This window comes from Brachypodium distachyon, chromosome 1 (genome assembly GCF_000005505.3).
Source record: "Brachypodium distachyon strain Bd21 chromosome 1, Brachypodium_distachyon_v3.0, whole genome shotgun sequence".
NCBI lineage: Eukaryota > Viridiplantae > Streptophyta > Magnoliopsida > Poales > Poaceae > Brachypodium > Brachypodium distachyon.
Window position 1 is genome coordinate 61,964,285 of NC_016131.3, and position 19,985 is coordinate 61,984,269.

Here is a 19,985-nt window from a genome sequence, read left to right on the forward strand (position 1 = left end):
ACTTTTGTTTCTAATTTTTTAAGAAGTGTGATGTTTCAAAATTGTGGATGAGCTTTCAAAAAATGTTACTCCCTCTGTTATAGTGATTTTTAAAAGTGTGATTTTTAACACCGCTTTAATTAATTAAGAGTAGGAATGTCCATATGTTATAGAGGGTTGAGCCAAGCATTCGTATAACAACTAAAAAGGAACTAAAGCAAAGAAAGAGAAGCAATCTGGCGATCGAATGGTGTGGTGCCATAGATCTGATTTCATTATATAATTTGGACTCTCTCAGGTTAGCCCTTAAGATTTATTCAGAAATTGCGCCAAAATCGTGATCAGCAGTTTAGACCTCTTAATTTTTCTTAGGTCATGTTTGGATCGTTGTATTTTCATAGAAGCACCGGCCGGTATTATTAGTTCAGTTTTTTTTTCCTAGGTTGCTCCCCCACCCCACACCCACGTAAAAGAACGTTACGACATCCCAACGGGCCAATTGGCCTCTTCTTAGCGTTTCTCCTGCTGACTTTCAAAGAAAATAATTCCCAACAGGTTTTACCTTCGCTCTCGAATTCCTATGCCATGACCTTCCGACCAAACAAACTGTAAGCCGTTATTATGACGAGGAACGGTTAATACGATCACTTTTTTCTCAGGAAAAAAAATATGAACATGAGCGAATCGGGCTAGCAAGCATATATGCCGTCTTTATCATTTGTGAAACAACAACAAGATGGCCTCTTTGTGAACTAAGCCTAACTCAGGTGGTGTGGTTTCCTGTGATGGAACCAGCCCACCCAAATTCAAGTCTTAGACTTGACGTGGGTGCTCACATTTAACTGACTCTTCACTTCGCCGTCCTCTAATCATTTTCTGTCTGACCCTGACAAAGACTTCGCAGTTACACAACTGTGAAAGGAAATTGCCGATAGCTTAGGCTTTAGGCAGTTAAGTAAGTCCCGGTTGGTGGGACGCTGGCCCAAGGGCAGAGCCGATGCGTGCTGGCATGTCAAGCTTTCCATGGCGATTTGGCTGTCAAGGGAATACCTAATCTCTTCCTTTTATTTAATTGAGCATGCTTGCCTTTGCTTTGCCTTAAGCCCTCCCCTTTTGATCCCTCCTTTACATTATTTAAACCCAGGGCTTAGTCATGTACCATCATGGATGGAGTTTGTTCGATTAATCTTTGTGGCGATTAAACGCTATGGCTGGTCCATGGGAATCCAGCGAGAAATTGATTTCCTATGATAACTAAGATATCAATATTTTTTTTTCTTCCATTTACGCCTCCGAATAAACTAAAATATCGATCACAATAATTAAATATGTACTGCTTTTCTTTTCATCATTTTATGATACGCTACCTCTGGAAGTGGAATCAAGATTCCTAGTGACCACAAATGAAATTTGATCATCAGTCTTCTGCTTTTGTTTCGAGCATCATCTTCTGCATGACAGCATGAACCATTTATTTTGGTCATTCCGTGTTTCCTTTGGTATTAGAGCGAGTACGTGCGCGTGTGATTGTGTATATTACATAAAACATGTATGTTTGTATGTTTTCGGAGTTCTTAAAAAAAAACTGTGAATACATATTGGTCTTCCAGATAACATAAGTGTCTATTATCTTTATTTTCAGTGTTTCTTTTTATTGTTCAGTTTTTAGCTCAGTTTTCCTATAAACAGGGGCCTCGTTTCTCATGGTCGGAATATTTCGACCGCTTCTCTGTCAATAAGTAACACATTAATGATTGTCTTGTAAAAAAAACGTCTTCGCAATGCATGATTCCTGGGAGCCCAGCAAGGCCTATTATGGTCTTTGAAGTTTTAAGTGTTCTGCATGGTAGCAGTAGGATTTTGTACTCCTAGCCGTGTAGCATATCCTACACAGGGTCACTGCCACAAATGATTTGCACCTGACAAGGCACCAATCGAATCAGGCCAGCTTTTTTAGACCAAAAAGAGAAACAGAAAGCTTGTATTCCCCTTAAAAAACATTGTATAATAAAAAGGGCTGCTTGCGTAGGGATCCCCACAAGCACTTGAAATAGGAAGATAATCAGAAAGGGCCAGCAGTATGGTGGCTAGTGGGCTATAGTGACTATACAAGCGAGATCAGTGTTATAACCATCGCTCAAGAAATCGCACGCTCATCACAAAAGTGCGGAGTTAATAATCAAGCAAAGGGTCACTGTAATACTCTCGCCGTGGAGTGAGGTTTTAACTTTTCAATCTCCAGAACAAAATTTTGACTACAATCTTTGACCTGAATATGCTATAAAATAATTTCAAAAGTTGCTTAACAAGAACAATTTTGCAAGACCATAGTGACATTCATAAAGTCAGCTATTCGATTTCATACATTGGAGAACGAAGATATCACATTTCACTCTGAAACTTTAACAATCAAATGACTTTGTGCATCAATCAATATATATTGAGACAAGCAGGCATTGTTCTCATTTTCGATAAAAATAATGTATGACATTATTCTGCCAGTGCTGTATTCAATCTCGTGGACACATTGGAGATGAACAAAATGATTGCAACTCCACATTCCCCTCCCGGCAGCTGTGCCCTGCAGCATCATATATATAGGAGAAAAGAGAAGAAGAACCAGATGTAAAAGCCTATATGCTCACTGCCCCCCTTGATTTCTCACACTGTAAACACCATCGGCAACAACTTTTGAACAGCCCATCAGATACACTCACTCGGTCACTCATCACACGCTTCACGGTACCAGTCTAGTACTCCACCTTTCTGCACGCACTCCCACACCACACACACTCTGTGATTCTCTCGCTCTACCTACAAGACACAGCGCATTGACGACTGAACCGGGAGTCCAAGACACAACACATACCAGCTGAGAGAGATAGCACTGCATCAGTCCTTTTCAACAACTTTCAGGATGGGCGTGGCGACGGTGACGGAGCTGAAGCAGAGCGTCTCTGCCGGGAAGAAGACGTTCCGGACGAGCCTGAGCAACCGCCACGCCAACGAATGGTAAAAGAATTGTGATCGAATTCTCCAGTCTTTCTCTGGATTCAATTCGTTTTCCTTGATCGGATCATGATGATCATCTCTCTTGTTCATCCCTTAGGCCTCCGACGGACGTCTCCAGCGACCTGACCGTGGAAGTCGGCACGTCCAGCTTCGCCCTCCACAAGGTTAGACAACTCATCAAAGCCCACACATACCATGGCTCAATTCTCAAGCCGTAATTGTGGATGCTAACGCCGACGGCATAGCTGCTGGCGCAGTTCCCGCTGGTGTCCCGGAGCGGCAAGATCCGGCGGCTGGTGGCGGAGGCCAGCAAGGACGCGAAGCTGGCGCGGCTGGCCCTGCACGGGACCCCCGGCGGCGCCCCGGCGTTCGAGCTGGCGGCCAAGTTCTGCTACGGCGTCCACGTGGACGTGACGGTGTCCAACGTGGCCATGCTCCGGTGCGCGGCCCGCTACCTGCAGATGACGGACGACTTCTCCGACAAGAACCTGGAGCACCGCGCCGAGTCCTTCCTCCGCGACGCCGTCTTCCCCAGCACCGCCAGCTCCGTGGCCGTGCTCCGCACCTGCGAGCCGCTGCTCGTCACGGCCGCGGAGGACGCCCAGGGGCTCGTGTCGCGCCTCATCGCCGCCATCGCCAACAACGTCTGCAAGGAGCAGCTCGCGTCCGGGCTGCTCTTCAAGCTTGACCACGGACACCACCAGAGTAGCAAGTTAGTCCTCGGAGAGCTCGACTCGCCGGGGGCCGGAGCTGACTGGTGGGGCAAGTCGGTGGCCGGGCTCGGGCTCGACGTGTTCCAGCGCCTGCTGTCCGCCGTCAAGTCCAAGGGGCTCAAGCAGGAGACGGTGACCCGGATCCTCATCTACTACGCGCAGAGCTCGCTGCACGGCGGGCTCATGGCCAGCAGGGACATTACCATCATGTCGCAGCAGCAGGCCGGCGACACCACCGAGGCCGTGAAGAAGCAGCGCGCCGTGGTGGAGACCATCGTGGGGCTGCTCCCGACGCAGTCCAAGAGGAGCCCCGTGCCGATGGCGTTCCTGTCGGGGCTCCTCAAGACGGCCATGGCGCTGTCGGCGTCCGGCACGTGCAAGGCCGACCTGGAGAAGCGGATCGGCATGCAGCTCGACCAGGCCATCCTGGAGGACATCCTCATCGCCAACGCCAACAACGGGTCCGCCGGTGGCGTGGCCTCGCCGGCTGCTGCTGCCGCGGCCGTGCAGCACACGATGTACGACACGGACGTGGTGGCGAGGATCTTCGCGGTGTTCCTGAACCTGGACGAGGACAACAGCGAGGAGGACGGCGGCGGCGGGTTCGACTACGACAGCCCGCGGTCCCCGAAGCAGAGCCTGCTGGTGAAGGCGTCCAAGCTGCTGGACAGCTACCTGGCCGAGATCGCGCTGGACTCCAACCTGGCGCCGTCCAAGTTCATCTCCCTGGCCGAGCTGCTCCCGGACCACGCCCGCCTCGTCACCGACGGCATCTACCGCGCCGTGGACATCTTCCTCAAGGTGCACCCAAACATGAAGGAAGCCGAGCGGTACCGGATGTGCAAGGCCATCGACTGCCAGAGGCTGACCCCGGACGCCTGCAGCCACGCGGCGCAGAACGAGCGGCTGCCCGTGCAGATGGCCGTCCAGGTGCTCTACTTCGAGCAGATCCGCCTCCGGAGCGCCATCCAGTCCTCTGGCAGTGGCCACGACGCGGCGCTCTTCTTCGGCTGCGCCGCGGCGGCAGCGGCCAACAATGGCAACAACAACGGCAACAATGTGAGGATGATGTCAGGGAGCGGGGTGGGGAGCGGGGCAATGTCGCCGCGGGACAACTACGCGTCGGTGCGGCGGGAGAACCGGGAGCTGAAGCTGGAGGTGTCGCGGATGCGGATGCGGCTCACGGACCTGGAGAAGGACCACGTGAGCATGAAGCGGGAGCTGGTGCGCGTCAACCCGGCCAACCGCCTGCTCCGGAGCTTCGCGCGCAGCTTCGGCAGGCTCAACACGCTCTTCCGGATGCGCCCCGCCGCCGAGCCAGGGCTGCAGCAGCTCGGCGCCAAGGCCACCGCCGACGCCAAGGTGCTCTTCCAGCGCAGACGCCGGCACTCCATCTCTTAGACCACCTGCTGAATTGCTGATCGATCCATCACTGTTTCAGCACTTCTTCCCGATTTTTTCTTCCTCTTTTGTGTGTATTCTGTTGATAAAATGGACTATGATAGCGTGCAGTTCATGTATGGATTTTGGATGCTCAAATGTGCAGACTGTTTGCGTGTGTTGACATCTCGTGTCTTTCGTTCACTTCCAGATCACATTCATTCACCACCGATTAAGAACAAATTATGGCTGGTACGCTCGTGTGTTGACCATTGGGAACAATCCATTTCTAGTTTGCACCTGATCAAACTAGAACACGTTACAGTGCACATTCACTACGAATTCAGAACACAACACAACCAGCTCAACCAAGTGCATGCACTTCAGCTCAGCCAATTTGGAACCGTTGGAGATAACACGCAATTTGTGGGATTTGTTTCTTGAAAATGAGATATTTTTTAGTTTGTTGAAAAATGAGATTAGTTTCCCTTAATTACCTTCATCCAACAAGACCCAATTTTATACCCAATCCATAGATGGACAACGAGTCTGAGGTCCCCAATCGGTGAGATTTGAGTAAAATCGTCTTCTTTTCCGTTGGTATTCCTTCCTGACCCTTGCACTTCCTTGCGCATTCCATGGAGTTGCGATCTGGGCGTCGCATCTCGCTGCCGCCACCACATCGCCGGTCCCGTTCCAAGCGTCGTTGCTCGTCCCAATCTTAGTTCCGGAAAGCACGTTCTGCATGCATGATTAGAATGCTTCTGGATGCCACATGAATTGTGACCGATATATGTAAAGTTTTGTCATAACCAAAACTCATGCTTTAGCGTGTTTCAATTTTTTTTTCCTCGTTTAGAATGGACTTATCCTTTATCACTGTTAACTTTGTATACATGTGTTCTGACTGTATAAACTCTTTTATAGTCCTGTTGTGTTAGTGCCTTGCACATGTTGTGCATATATACCTGTAGGGTTTGGAATGTATCAATCATATACCAATTGTTCATTCCAAGTTGACATAGTTTTTTTTTACAGCAGAGCACCCTCTTTATTCATTAGCAATAAGAGTTACATCTTATTCTTGGTCAATATGTTGGAATTGAGCCTTGTATATTTAGGTTCGATTTCCCTTCGATAGGAGGCCAGGGAATAAACCCTTCTTTTATCTAAAAGTCCATATTATCTTGCTCCACTTGCATGAAATACATGTCAGATGATATTATACTTTTTGTCTAGTGTACCCAAGTTTTGTTGTGCTTGTATATCCTATTTATAAACTGAATATGTGCCAGATTACAGCTGAATTTGTGCGCGGGCTTCCTCACAATTTTATCAATGTGGAATTTGTGTGCATACCACCGAAATGGTGCAGCTAATGAAGTAGTTGAGTAGGAGATAAAACTTCTTTATGAAAAATAGTATGATAAGGTTCCCTAGGTGTGTTTCCATGGCACTTGCAGTTTGGTACAAAACAGTACTGGCCAAAATAGAAATGAGATTCAAATTCATATGGGCATTCGCAAACAATATGAAGCTCTTAGTTAATTCTTACAAGAAACTCCCTCCATCCCATAATTCTTGTCGAAATATTACATGTACGTAGACGCTTTTTAGGAATAGATACATCCATTTTGGGACAAATTTGAGACAAGAATTATGGAACGGAAGGAATACTGACTAGAACCCTTGTTCCAATTTACCTCCTTTGCGGGGTCATTGCACAAAGGCCAAAGTTATTTGCACACATGATTATCATAGTTACATTTGTGAATTTGTGGTCATGATCTATGGTTCCATTAGGATTTGCTTGGTGTGTTCAGTAGGTAAACTGAGCTTTTACTATTTTGCTAGTAAGCTGGAAGGAGAAAGTTACAGGCTCGAGGTGATGCGTTCTTAGTTAATTCTTGAATGGTTTCTATGGTACTATTTCATTTTGCTCGATTGTCATTTATCTGTCAAAGATGTTTACTCACTCTATGTCAGGCATGTATTCCAAGTGATATTTTGCTGTTTTGTCTAGCCAACCTATACAAGCCATGCACTCTAAGCTAACATGTTATTCTACTAAAAATTTCATATTAGTATTAAATAGCAATATCAGGACTTTTTTTCCACTGATCAGTCTGCTCTCACTGCCTTGTAGATTGAAATTATTTTTCCAAAATGAATGAACCAAAACAAGATAATCAGAATGTGGTTCACGGCTGTTCTGCCTAATTGATATTTCATTGTCCCCTCTTGTGTCTTTGTACTTCCTCAATCAGTAGTGTTAGGACAATGATGAATAGCCACTCCTCAGTTTGCTCTCATTCCCAAGATTGAACATATTTTTCAAACTGAATGAACTAAACGCAAGATAACCAGAAAGCAGTACAACTAAATGAAGTAAAAGCAAGATAGCCAGAAAGCAGTGCTCAAGCAATGACCAAACTAATAATCCTATTATACGGTTAGAGCGACTAGCTAGAGAGGACTGAGCAACTACAGTCAAAAGCTCCACATTTCTCCACAGGAGCTTCGATACTACCCATGAAGCTCCAGGATTCATCTACATGGAAAAATATTCCGGTGTTAATGCTTAGCTCTAGTGCAGCAATAATGATACAATGACTTCAGATACAACGAGCTAATGACATGATGTTTCTTTCGGCAGGCTAATCTTCAGGCATTGGAGTAGGATAGATGGATAACTATTGCAGTTAATAAGGATAATGACCAACTCATTAATCGAACTCTTACCATGCAAAAATGGCAGCAGCTCATGGTGCTGGATTGTCATTGTCTTCATGGCAGTGGCACTATGCCTCTAGCATGGTCTGCAAATTTACAACGGATATTAGATTGTGTATTGCAGTTTCATAAACACATTGTTCTTGAGCACAAATACCAGTATCCGTACTTATATGAGCCAACTGAAAATGTACTTACAAAACTGACAATTATTTAACAAGAAAGCAAAGATGAGAAAATGCTAATACCTAGAGTGTAGAAGCTCATGTACGGAAATATTCGCTGAGCGAGTGGATGGGTGGCTCCCACTTCGCTGTATACCTTCTTAACCCGGTCTGAGTTGAGCTCAATGGTGAACAACCCATCTTGTCTCTGTATGAAAATGACACCAAAGCCATCTGCGTAGCCTACCACTTTTGACCATAAGGAACGGACAGGGAGTACCGTATTGAGCTCAATGCTTCTGTATTGCGCCCATGCCAAAGCTCCATTGGGATCGGGCTTCCTCGACCACAGGCATAGCCTGGATAAATCCTCCACAGTGGCAAACCCGAGCGTGCCATCCTCCGCCGTCATGAGTACAGTAGAGCTTCCCTGGTACCCAGACGGTAGGTTGATCACCTTTAGTTTCCGGTCTCCCATGTTGTACTCCAAGATTTTGGTTTTCCAGCGGATGTTGATTGTGTTCTCTGCAATGCTGTTATGGCTGACGACGGTGGAACCCGATTGCCCAACTGGGAGCTTCTTGGAGGTCATGTCGTAGCTCCATGTGCCATCTTCTGACAAGTAGACGTGCACGGACATCAGATTGTGGTGCGCTGCACTGCGTTCGCACACGAATGCCACGAGGAAGGGGCCACCGTGGCAGCCACGGTGGTCACAGCCAACAGCGGCGCAATACACCGTTAATGCGCTCTCTTCCACAGCCGGCGAAGGCAAGGGCAACCGGGTATGGATGCCGGTGATGGGGTCCCAGACGACCAAGTCCTTGCGTGCAAGATCGTTGAAGAGCACGCGGCCGTGGCGAGCATCGCAGACGAGCCAGTCGTGGTGGACGGTGGTGGTCGGGCGGAAGGCCGTGGCGGGGACGAAACTGGTGTAGATCTTGTTACGGGATTGGCTGCGGACGAACCCGAGCAGGGGCGGCGTGCGGTGAAACTCGCGGTAGCGGCGGCAGAAGGCGGGGTCTGAGAGGATGCAGCGCCAGGACTGGCAGACGCAGAAGGCACGGACGAGGCATTCTGGCATGTCCGGCGGGATGCGGAGGAGGATCCGAGGGATGAGGTCGCCGGGAAGCTCCGGCGACGGCGGCGGGTGGCACGAGGTCATGGTGGACGCTGGCGGCGCGCTGGGCTGGCTAGGGCTTGGGGGCTTGGGGCTTGGGGCTTGGGGCTAGAGATTGGATTGGCTGATTTGGGGCGAGCCTAGACGATCGATGGAAGAGGGGGCGCAGACCGGGAGATCGCGTGCCAGGATTCTGGGTCTCCGCTTCTCTGGGATCGATCCCGTGGGCTGATTTTGGCCCAAGTGGAAGCTCAAAAAAGTAATCTGGATGGGGATGGCCGGTGATGGGTTTGCTTCCGCTTGGTTCTCGGTGCACGCTGTGGCGGCGGTCCGGCGGAGGAATTGGAGGGTCCACGCAGCACTTGTCTCGGTGTGTTGGGTTATTATGCCAACTCTTGTCCTGCAATTTTTTTGCAAATACTGTATTTGCCTAGTACAAAATTGGTGAAGATTTTGGTGACTCATCAGTTGGCCGAAAATTGGGAACAAAAATAAATTTTAGTCGGCAAGAAGTTATTGGCTACAGAATTATTGGATACAATCCAAACAATCTTGTGAGATGGATTTTGGCTAGCATCCAAACACACCCAGTAATTCAGGAAAAAAAAGAGAAATGTGTTGGCAAAGAAATCATTAGCTGTCAAACAATTGGCTACAGTCCAAACAAAAATCAAATTTTTGGTCATGACATAGATTTGATAAAGTGGGCTTTGGCTAGCATCCAAACACATCTACAATTTCTGGGAAAAAGAGGAGAGTAATTCCGAAGAAAAAAAGAGGAGAGGTCAATTAAAAATAGTAGGCACAAAAAATTCGCTAGAAGGAGGGCTTGAACCTCCGACCTTGTGGTTAACAGCCACACGCTCTAACCAACTGAGCTATTCCAGCTTTACGGTTTAAAACAAATTTTAATTTATTAAACTAGTTTACCTCGATTCAATTAATGGTCAAAAGAGGAGTTGCAGCTTTAGGCCAGGATGCCTCTGGGATTTCTAGAGACCCATCCATTGAGCTAGCAATGGCGACACTGCAACAATTCCTCTCTTGGATTATACTAAGTGTTTCCCCTGCCCCTAATCTCCAGTGTTGACATTATTCTCGGATGGTTAATCTCAGGTGCAATGTTAATGTGAAAGTTAAATATGTCGCATCCATCAACCACATCCCTAACAATTGGATGGTAGCCGGGCATAATCCACAATATGTACGAAAAATGACCATATAACAGTTGTTCGTGAATTAGTTGGTCCTAATTTTTAGTCGAAGCGCAAATTTTCATGTACTCAATCCCGGACTGAATTTCACCCACATTGAGCGTCTGGTCTATCTAAAACTTTAGGAACTAAAGATCTTTTGGTTTTCTGAATAGGTGGCAACACTATTTGGTTTTCATGTACTCAATCCCGGACCGAATTTCACCAGCATAGAGTGTCTGGTCTATATTACTCAATCCCAGACCGAATTTTCATGTATATCAGTATGTGGTTATTTGTAGACAGAGAAGTGCAACACTACGCCAATCTCAATCTCTTTTCAAGTATAGTTAGTACTAAAAAAAACTAGATAGTAGTTAGTGTTATTTGGCAGTAAGCTCGTAGTAAAAAGCGCGTAAGCTTTGCAATCAATTAAGGGAGAAAAAAGGCGTAACTGTGTAAACTCAAAGACCACGCGTTAGCACAGCCACACATTGAGTGCACGTCTCGTACATACGAGTACATGCTAGAAAAATATTAGAGCCACCAGCTCACCATCCATTGTAGTGCTCCCTCCGTTCCTAGGAACAGAGGGAGTATTACTTACTTAGCGTGGGTTTTCATTATCGTACTTAAATCTAAATAAGTACGACGCCATGCCATAGGGATCGATTGAACTCTGATAGGTGGACGCCATGCAGAAAAAGAAAAATAGTAATTGGCAGACAAAGAAACACGACGAAAACTGGTTTGCTAAAAAGCTATAGTTGTACACTTTAGGTGCAAACAGTTCTTTAGATAAGATCAGACCGCACCCATGCATGCTTTGCCACTCGGATCGATCAGCAAATCGCTCTTCTTCAGTTAGGAGGAAAGGCCCGCATTTCTATATACCAAGAGAAAAACAAGAAAGCAGCACACCATGTAGCGTAGGGTTCTGTTTCATCTCACTTTAGGAATCACGAGATTATTTGGTTGCGTACACCCTTCTGGGCGCGAGAGACCGGAAGTAATATAAGCTTCCATCTTCAACTTGGCACGGTCAATGTACATGTACATACCAGTTCGTAAAATAGCTAACAATATACTCTCTCCACTTCATAATTCTTGTCTCAAATTTGTCTAAAAATAAATGCATCTATTTTAAAAAAAACGTCTAGATACATGTAATATTTTAAAAAAATTATGAAAGCGAGGGAATAACAAAAAACTTCGCCGAAGCATGGCACACAGTACGAACTAGTACTACTACGCCATGCATGGATGCTAGAGACTCTGCTCTCAATTCATGATGGCGGAAACAGAAAGTTGTGAACCCGAAAAAAAAAAGAATTCGTGAAAAAAATCAGAAACAAAAATCGACAAAATTTTGTTCTTTTTAGCCAAGACAAAAATATGTTGATTGATACTCTCTCTCTTTCATATTAATTGCCGCGTATTTTAGTACAAGCTGTACTAAATTTGGGTCAATTAATATGGAACGGAGTGATTACAAGTTAGATGTATACTTCTGCAAAAATGAAGTTCAAATTAAATTCACTTCACTCATGAAGGAGGAAAAAAGACAAAGTCAACCATAAATAGCAACAAAAAATACTTTCCGCAAACAAATTTTGAATTTGGTACAATTTCACAAAATTAGATTTTTTTTTTAGGAAACACAGCACAGACGTGAGCACTCACACACGCGCACATACACTCACCCCTATGAACGCACGCACGCACACGTTGCCCCTATGAGCACCTTCGAGAGAGGAAATACAAACATCCATGTCAAGTCTGTGACTTGAACCTGGGTGGGCTGGTTCCATCACAAGGAACCAACCACCTGAGTTAGGCTCAATTCACCACAATAATTAGATTTGTTAATTTGTTTTATTTTCTTAGTGTGTGAACTGAATGTGGAGATGAATCTTATGTACGGATAAGGTGGCTACACACTAATTAACGCAAAATAAAACCACTACACATAAACCACTAAAAAGAAACCAACCGTAAAAAACAGCCGCATGCATGATGCATGTCATGCCCGTCATGCAAGTGCTACATGGCTCGTTTTTTGCTGTCGTCCAGTGAATGGCACAGCTGAGTTCCACACGGTGCCCGGCCAATAGCCGCGAGCCCGACCGTGAATTTCTTTCTGCGCTCCGATGCAACGACGCGCGCTGGAGTGCCGATCACTAGCTAAACCACGCGCACGCGAGATCAAGAGGTGGGACCGGGTATCAATCTGGCCTTTCCATCAAAGAAACGAATTTGGGTAATGAACCGCAGCTCTGCCGCCATGTGTACCACCACAACTTAAACTCTCCCCGCTTTATATAATTACAAATACTAGTATACATTAATCTGTACTTGGCCGTAGTGGAAGATGCTAGTGTGCAACATAGCCTGACCTGATCATCTGGAGTATATATGTTTCAATTGTTAGCAGTGACGGAGCCAGCCCAACAACAGAGCCTGGGCAAAGTAGATGCTGTTCTTCTAAGCTAGATTTTGCCAACAAAAATCTGATTTTATGACCATGCTTTCTTTGCTCTAAAGCCCCGGCAGCTGCCCGGGGGTGTCCGGGCGGTGCCGACGCCCGTTAGTGCGTTCGTTCTCGTTATAAATGAGTAGTATTTCATCTGATTTTAAATTGTTGTCGTTGTTTTAGTACAAATTTGAACTAAAACAACGGTAAAAATTTAGTATCGGAGATTACATGATATCTCGTTTCAAGTACATGCTTGATGCATGCTAACCCCTAGCTTTCCATATATGTGTTTGGTCTAAGATATAGCTAGCTAGTGCTCTCTTACTAGCTTGACAACTACGACTAAGCTAGGTATCCAGTAAGTAATAAGGAGTACTCCGACAACCTGATCAATCTGCTCTGATCGACCGAGAGCGATGTGATAATTAGATATCTATATCCCTCTCTTCTATTCCAATCGTTTCCTGACATTTGGGTAGGAAGCTAGCTAGGAAATATATAGAAGATCGAGATCGAGATGTAGATGGGCCGGGAGAAAGCTAAGGGGGGCTAGGTTTCCATTGATCCATGCATGCTTACGACGGTAACACGGAGTTATATATTTTGACCAGCCAATGGCTTGCCTTTCTCATGCAAAGTTAAGGGTCGAGCACTAACCAGGTTATAGCACGCAGCCATGCTCAATCAGTTTGCTCGATCACAAATATCTCAGGCACACATAATACTTGTTAATCATACTTCGGTTGCTCTCTGTTTGTTGATCTATTTTTATTTCATTTTAGATGAGTCGCTAGCTTTGCTTTATTAATTGTTACAATATGCAAAGGTGTGGCGTGTGGCATGCATGACACGATTCGTGAGAACACATGCAGGCAGCCGGATGAGAAGGGAGACTAGCTAGCTACTAGCAGGGTTAGCTGGGCATGCACGTCCACGGTGGAGATTGCCCTGAGCCTAACAAATGCTACCCACGTGGACGGCTCAGATCGATCAACCGTGCAAGGCCTAAGCAATGCAAATGCAATGTTTCTTTACTTTGCAATCTTGCCGCGTTTGGGGGGCTGCAGCTGGGTTTAACTAGCTTTGACTGCACGGTAGTACGTACTCCTTTTCACCTCTCTAGCTGCGCTTGCTGGTCCAAAGTAACCACTACAAGTAGTTGCAGGCACGCATTTTACACTGCTACGTGCAACTTCGGTAAAAAGATAGAGACAGCGGGTTAATTGGTTTACTTAATTTATTGCGCATGATTATCGCAGCTTTTCGGGAGCTTATGCCCACCTATTCGTCTAGAACCCGGCCTCCAGCCCGCTTTCCATAGCATGATAACAACTGATTCCTCGCCAATGATTAGAGAACTCATCTCCGACGTTAAGATCTAGCTAAGTTAGGATCGATCGACCCATGCAAGCAAAACCCCTGCTTAGCTTTTGATCACTACAATTAATATATATATACATAGCAGTGATAAAGGAAATAAAGTACTCCGTAAGTGCTTTCGGTAAACAAAGATGTGTTGTTCGCAGCAAGTGCGACAAATAAAGGAAGGGATGGAGGATTGGTCTTTTTTTTTTTGCCGTGAAAGGCTGGAGTTCTGCCATGCAATATTAGAAGAGGAAAACCAAGTAAATGTACATACGACCGAGATCGAAACAAGGAAAAAAACCAAAGACGAAACAGAGAAATACTATCCCAACGGACCAAACGTAGCTGGCCGGTAGGACCGAAGAACCACAAGAAACCTCACGGCACGGTCACGCAATGGAAAGCAAGCCTATGGGTACCAATTGCGTCACAGGCAAGCGACGCGACAACATAAGCACGAGCTGCCACGGTCTGGAAGATACGGCGGTTGCGCTCCTTCTAAATGTTCCACATGATGTAAATGACCACCCCATTGAAATATTGTCTTCTTTCTTTGTCAATCGTCTTGGAGGCTTGAATCCACCAGGCACAAGTGTCTCTGTAGTCAGAAGGCTTGACCTGCTGAAGGATGTTAGTGGTGAAGGACTTTTTCCCACACCTGGCGGGCAAAAGGGCATCGAAGGAAAAGGTGTGTCCACTACTACAAAACGGTCTATATGTAACGACACATCAGTAACGGGTCCGGCGTGACCTTACTGATGAACAACATCAGTGTCGGTCGCGGCCGCGACCGTTACTGATGAACAGAGCAGGGTCGCCACTGATGAACCATCATACCTCGCGAGAGACATCAGTGGCGGTCGGTTAAGAGATGACCGCCACTGATGAACCACGCATCCGTAATGGTCGCCCTAACGTGACCGTTACTGATGTACCCCCTATTATCAGTAACGCTCGCCCAAGTCTTGACCGTCACTGATGATCGTCGCGGTTTAAATACGCTGGGTAGAGCCACACCTGGTCACGTTGCGCGTCGTAACGGACCAGCTGCGGCCCCTTCTTCTCCGGCGACGGCGAACCACTACCCGAAGCCGCCATGGCCGCCAGCGAGCCCACCAGGTAGCGCCTCCTCCCTCTCCCTTCCTCCTCCCCCCCCCCCCCCGCGCCAACGGCCGGCGAGTTCATCTTCAAGCCCGAAGCTTCCCTCTTCCTTGCGAGCTCTTTCTCCCTCCCGATCTATCTCGCCGGCCTCCAATTTCTCTCCGAAGTTCCTCAATTTCAAATTCTTGAGCTCCGGCCGCCGGCCAAAATGCGGCCTCCTCGTCGTCGCCCGGAGCTTCCCTCTCCCTTGCGAGTTCTCTCTCCCTCCCGATCTTTCTCGCCGGCCTCTGATTTCTCTCTGATTGTCTCTAATTTCAAAATTTTAGTTAGCCCCGGTTAATTAACACCTTAATCCCCTTGTTAATGATTAGGCCGGCTAACTATTTTGCTTTGTGTTTTCTTGTGTATTGTGTTGTAGATCGAATGACCGTTCTTGAATGTACGCCAAGGAAAGAATCAATGCTCGATGGATAACCGAATGGACGGTCTTTTTTGGAGTCGCGAAAGGTGATATGGAACGAAAAGGACTTGTGATGATGCGTTGTCCATGTCGCAAATGTGGAAACACATGCATGATGAAGCCTGAAGATGTTCAGATGCACGTGCTGGCATTGGGTTTTGCAGAAGTTTATTCTCACTGGACTTGTCACGGGGAGGATGCGGTTGATGTCGGTAGCAGTAGCAAAGATGATGATGTCCTGCGGTATGATCTGGCGAATGATTCCAAGGAAGAAACAAGGGTCGATGAGGAGGCTAATGTGGAAGGTGAAGGAGCTCCACGTGGCAGGATTGCCGAAATGCTAGATGACCCGTACCTACGGGACTAGCTGGAGGACCCCGAAGATGAGGCAGAGTCTGCTCAGTTCAAAAAATTGTTGGAGGACGCAAACACACCCTTGTATGATGGAGCTGGCCAAGAAAACAACGTGCTCGAAGTGACCTTCGAACTTTTGAGGCTGAAGGCAGCATCATGTAGTCAGACAAGTGCTTCACGAACTTTTGTGAACGATCTTGAAGTTGTCCCCGGAAAGATTGCTGTGAAGAAATATAAGGAACCTGAAGGCGTCGTGTGGAAAATGAGGTCCGTATTCTGGGACCTGGAGTACTGGGCACATTTAGAATGCCGCCACAGCATAGATGTCATGCACGTGGAGAAAAAATGTATGCGACAGCATGCTGAGGTTGCTGATGAACATTCCAGAGAAGACGAAAGATGGACCCAATGCACGGAAGGACCTGGAACTCATGTCTATCAGAAAAGAGTTGTGGAGCGAAGATCAAGTGTCGACAGCCGACAAGAATGGATTCGTGACGGTGACCACACGGTGTCGTCTTGCATGTTACAACCTGTACAAAGACGAGTTGCATAGGATGTTCCAGTGCCTGCAGGGCATTAAAGTCCCATCGAACTACTTGTCGAGCATCAAGCATCTAGTTGACATGAAGAGTCACAAACTATCTGGCATGAAGTCTCACGACAACCATGTCATACTCACTCCGTTACTTCCAGTCGCAATCAGAGATATTATGAAGCCGCACGTAAGGGAGACAATCGTGAAGCTTTCTGACTTCTTTGGCAGCATCTCGCAAAAGTCAATCACCGTTAGACGATGCCAGATACTGAAGGATAGTATGATACAGATTCTGTGCGAGCTCGAGATGTTCTTCCCTCCATCATTCTTCGATATCATGGTCCATCTAATGATCCACATATGCGATGAGATCTTGTCCCTAGGGCCCTCATTCCTGCATAACATGTATGGACCTGAACGATACAATGGGGTTCTGAAGCACTACGTTCGTAACAGATCGCGTCCGGAAGGTAGCATCGTGGAAGGCTTTAGGGCAGAAGAGTGCATCGAGTTCTGCACGGATTGGTTGGCCGAACAGAAATCAATAAGTGTTCCCGATTCACGGCACAAGGGCAAGCTCGATGGCGAAGGTGGCCTTGGACATACATTCCTTAATGTCTATGGAAGAGGAAGGGAAGCTGACTTTGAAAGAGCACATTTGGTTGTGTTGCAAACTGTCGATTGTTGCCGGTCTTATCAGGAAATGCACATGGAACAACTGCGAAATGAAAATCCTAAAATAGAAGAAGTCTGGATCCACTGGGAGCACAATAAAACATTCGCATCGTAGCTGAAGAATTATTGGTACGGCAGGGAGACGACCAATGAATTTGAAGAGACGGTTGCATGTTTGTCACGGCAACCTGCTTACCAGGTCTCTACTTAGCAATCATATGCGATCAACGGTTATAACTTCTACACCGCGTCTCAAGACCGTAAAAGCACGTATCAAAATAGTGGTGTAGTCATGACTTCTGAGACCGCGACCGACGACAATAGCAAAACCAAAGCGTTCTTCGGCGTTATCGAGGAGATCTGGGAATTGGAGTACTCGATCACAAAGATCACAATGTTCCGTGTAAGATGGACCAAAGGTGACAAAGAAGAAAGTCACAAGTTCACGACGATGGTGCTACCTCCTGAGATCCCTCATGAACAAGTTGATGTGAGAAAAATCCCGGCAAGAGAGGAACCATGGGTCTTTGCTAAACAATGCAAGCAGGTATTCTACTTAGACGACCCGAAAATAAAGGCCGCGTCGTAGTAAGAAGCGGGAAAAGAAGCATTGTTGGAGTTGACGGAGTTACTTCACAAGAAGACTACGAAGGTTTTCATGATCCGACGACTGTCGCAGATGATGAAGAAGCGGAACACACGATATTAACGAGGAAAAGGAGAGGGAAAAGAAGAAGCGATGGGAGCGTGAGCGAGAAAATACCACAAAAACCCTACCTCAGGAGCATTACTGCGAGGAGTCAAGTTATGACTTACCGAAGGAAGGAGAAGCACTAGTAGTCACATTGTAGTGTACTCGTACTGAATTTGAATGCAAACTTTGTACTAAGTGAAATTATGTGTGATCGATGTACTTTTGTGTATGCATGTGATGAATTTTTTGAATTTAATTTAGCACAAATACTAGAGAAATGCATGAATTTATTCATCAAACTTTAAATACAGAAATTCCATGATGTACAAGTACTAGACAAATGGAGTCCATGTCCTATACGGTCAGGATGCTATGCGCCCGTTACTGATGAGTATACGAGAACATCAGTGGCGGTCGCTTTCTAGCGCGACCGTTACTGATGAGTGTCGGGTATATAAGAGAACACTTAGCGAAATTCAGGGTTATTCCGCCCGCGCGTCCTCAACATACAGAGCGACCAGCTATGGGCAAAACCCTAGGAGAGGCAAAGCCCTGCCAGAATTTCGCGCCGCCGCCGCCGCCGTCCCCGAGCCCTCCCCGAGCCCGCGCCGTCATCTCCCTCCTCCCGCCGCCGTCCCCGAGCCCGCACCGTCGTCTCCCTCCTCCCGCCGCCGTCCCCGAGCCCGCACCGTCGTCTCCCTCCTCCCGCCGCCGTCCTCGAGCCCGCGCCGTCGTCCGGTCCCGAGCCCGTGCCGTCGTCTCCCTCCTTCGGCCGCCCTCCCCAAGCCCACGCCGTCGTCCCCGAGCCCTCCTCCGACCCTAAGCCCGACGCCGCCCGAGCCCGACGCTGCGCCGTCTTCCTCCGCGCCGCCCGACCCCGCGCCGACGTCTTCCTCCGCGACGACCCGACCCCGCGCCGTCTTCCTCCGCCCCCAGGTGCGCTTGCTCTCCTCTGCCTCCGCTGTTAGGGTTAGGATTAGGGTTAGTTTCTGTCAAATTAGTCTCTGTCAAAATTAGTTGCAGTCAAATTGGTTGCTATCAAATTAGAGCACCCTATCAAATTAGTTGCTATCAAATTAGAGCACCCTACATGGAATTTGATATACATGCTGTTTGAATGTTGTTTAATTGGGGTTATGATTTAATTGGGAGGATTTATACATGTTGTTCATTGAAAGCTATTCCATGTATATGGGTTATTGTAATTATTTCTTTTATGACATTACTATATCAATGTTGTTTGAAAGCTATTCCATGTATATGGGCTATTCCATGTTGTTTATGTGCTACATAAATGTTATTTATATGCTATATACATGTTGTATATGATTTTTTGCTTTGGAAAGTGCTTCATTTATGTGAATTGTGGGCCCGACCATCGTGTCGGGTCATTGGAGAAGGGGCCGGCCATCGTGCCGAGGGGGTACATATGCGGGTGGGGTTTTTATGCAGGTTTCGAGCTCCTAGTTGCAAAATTTGCTAGTTTTTTAGCATAGGTCATGCCGAAATTTTCGGCCGATATATATTTGATGGTTTTGATGGCATAGGTACGAAATGGGCAAGAGTAGCCAGAAATCAGTTCTTGAGGACGTAGCTCCTGAGGAGGTACATCTTGTCGATGAAGAGTTTTCATCGGGAGAGCAAATTGTCAGCTCTGGCGGCGAACCTAGCTCTTGCGAAGGTAGCTCTCATTCAAAAGAGCGCGACAACGAGCGACGGGTGGAAGAGAGTAACCCGCAGCCAATTGCTTCTACAGCTAAGAAGCCAAGGAAGAAGACGCCGAGGGGGAGCCACAACTTGTAAGAGTTTTGTTACGTGGTCACCCGGCACTCTGACAGAGGCCACCCGGAGTCGCCTGAGAGGGCAAGGAAGGCCTTCGCAACGACCTGTGGAGCCGTTGCACGTAAATATTGCAAGATCACCGACGAGTGGAGTGACATCTCCGAAGTCGTTAGAAACACGTGCATCGTGGACGTTGCAAGGAGGTTCCAAGTCACTGACGAGTGGCGCGAGCGATTCCTAGCGTCC

The 19,985-nt window shown here is 47.1% G+C and overlaps 2 protein-coding genes and 1 non-coding gene across 4 annotated transcripts; 1 reads left to right on the forward strand and 2 right to left on the reverse strand.

Moving 5' to 3' along the window:
- Positions 1-2,583: 2,583 nt before the first annotated feature.
- On the forward strand, positions 2,584-5,268 carry LOC100838120 (BTB/POZ domain-containing protein At1g03010). 2 transcript variants are annotated; one of them, XM_014901928.2, is made up of 3 exons: positions 2,584-2,991; positions 3,089-3,155; positions 3,237-5,268. In XM_014901928.2, exons 1-3 carry the CDS (start codon positions 2,897-2,899, stop codon positions 5,103-5,105), a joined length of 2,031 nt encoding a protein of 676 aa, XP_014757414.1. In that variant the 5' UTR covers positions 2,584-2,896; the 3' UTR covers positions 5,106-5,268. The 2 variants fall into 2 exon arrangements, with proteins under 2 accessions (XP_014757414.1, XP_010228628.2); XM_010230326.3 differs by having other exon boundaries at positions 2,585-2,991; positions 3,249-5,268.
- Positions 5,269-7,281: 2,013 nt separating this feature from the next.
- Positions 7,282-9,571, reverse strand: LOC100829979. The gene is made up of 3 exons (XM_003561591.4): positions 8,066-9,571; positions 7,827-7,903; positions 7,282-7,635 (listed from the first exon to the last, which is right to left on the reverse strand). The coding sequence occupies exons 1-2, from the start codon at positions 9,144-9,146 to the stop codon at positions 7,872-7,874; spliced, it is 1,113 nt and encodes a 370-aa protein (XP_003561639.2). The 5' UTR covers positions 9,147-9,571; the 3' UTR covers positions 7,282-7,635; positions 7,827-7,871.
- Positions 9,572-9,915: 344 nt separating this feature from the next.
- TRNAN-GUU lies at positions 9,916-9,989 on the reverse strand. Its single transcript has one exon. It is a non-coding gene; the product is annotated as a tRNA-Asn (tRNA).
- Positions 9,990-19,985: the final 9,996 nt, after the last annotated feature.

What these genes read in the sequence shown, in the direction of transcription:
- LOC100838120 (XM_014901928.2), top strand. Translation starts at nt 2,897, where the DNA reads ATGGGCGTGGCGACGGTGACGGAGCTGAAGCAGAGCGTCTCTGCCGGG. An exon ending in AACCGCCACGCCAACGAATG is followed by an intron (nt 2,992 to 3,088) that starts GTAAAAGAATTG and finishes TTCATCCCTTAG; the next exon opens with GCCTCCGACGGACGTCTCCA. An exon ending in CCAGCTTCGCCCTCCACAAG is followed by an intron (nt 3,156 to 3,236) that starts GTTAGACAACTC and finishes CCGACGGCATAG; the next exon opens with CTGCTGGCGCAGTTCCCGCT.
- LOC100829979 (XM_003561591.4), bottom strand. Translation starts at nt 9,146, where the DNA reads ATGACCTCGTGCCACCCGCCGCCGTCGCCGGAGCTTCCCGGCGACCTC. An exon ending in CATGAGCTTCTACACTCTAG is followed by an intron (nt 7,904 to 8,065) that starts GTATTAGCATTT and finishes GTAAATTTGCAG; the next exon opens with ACCATGCTAGAGGCATAGTG.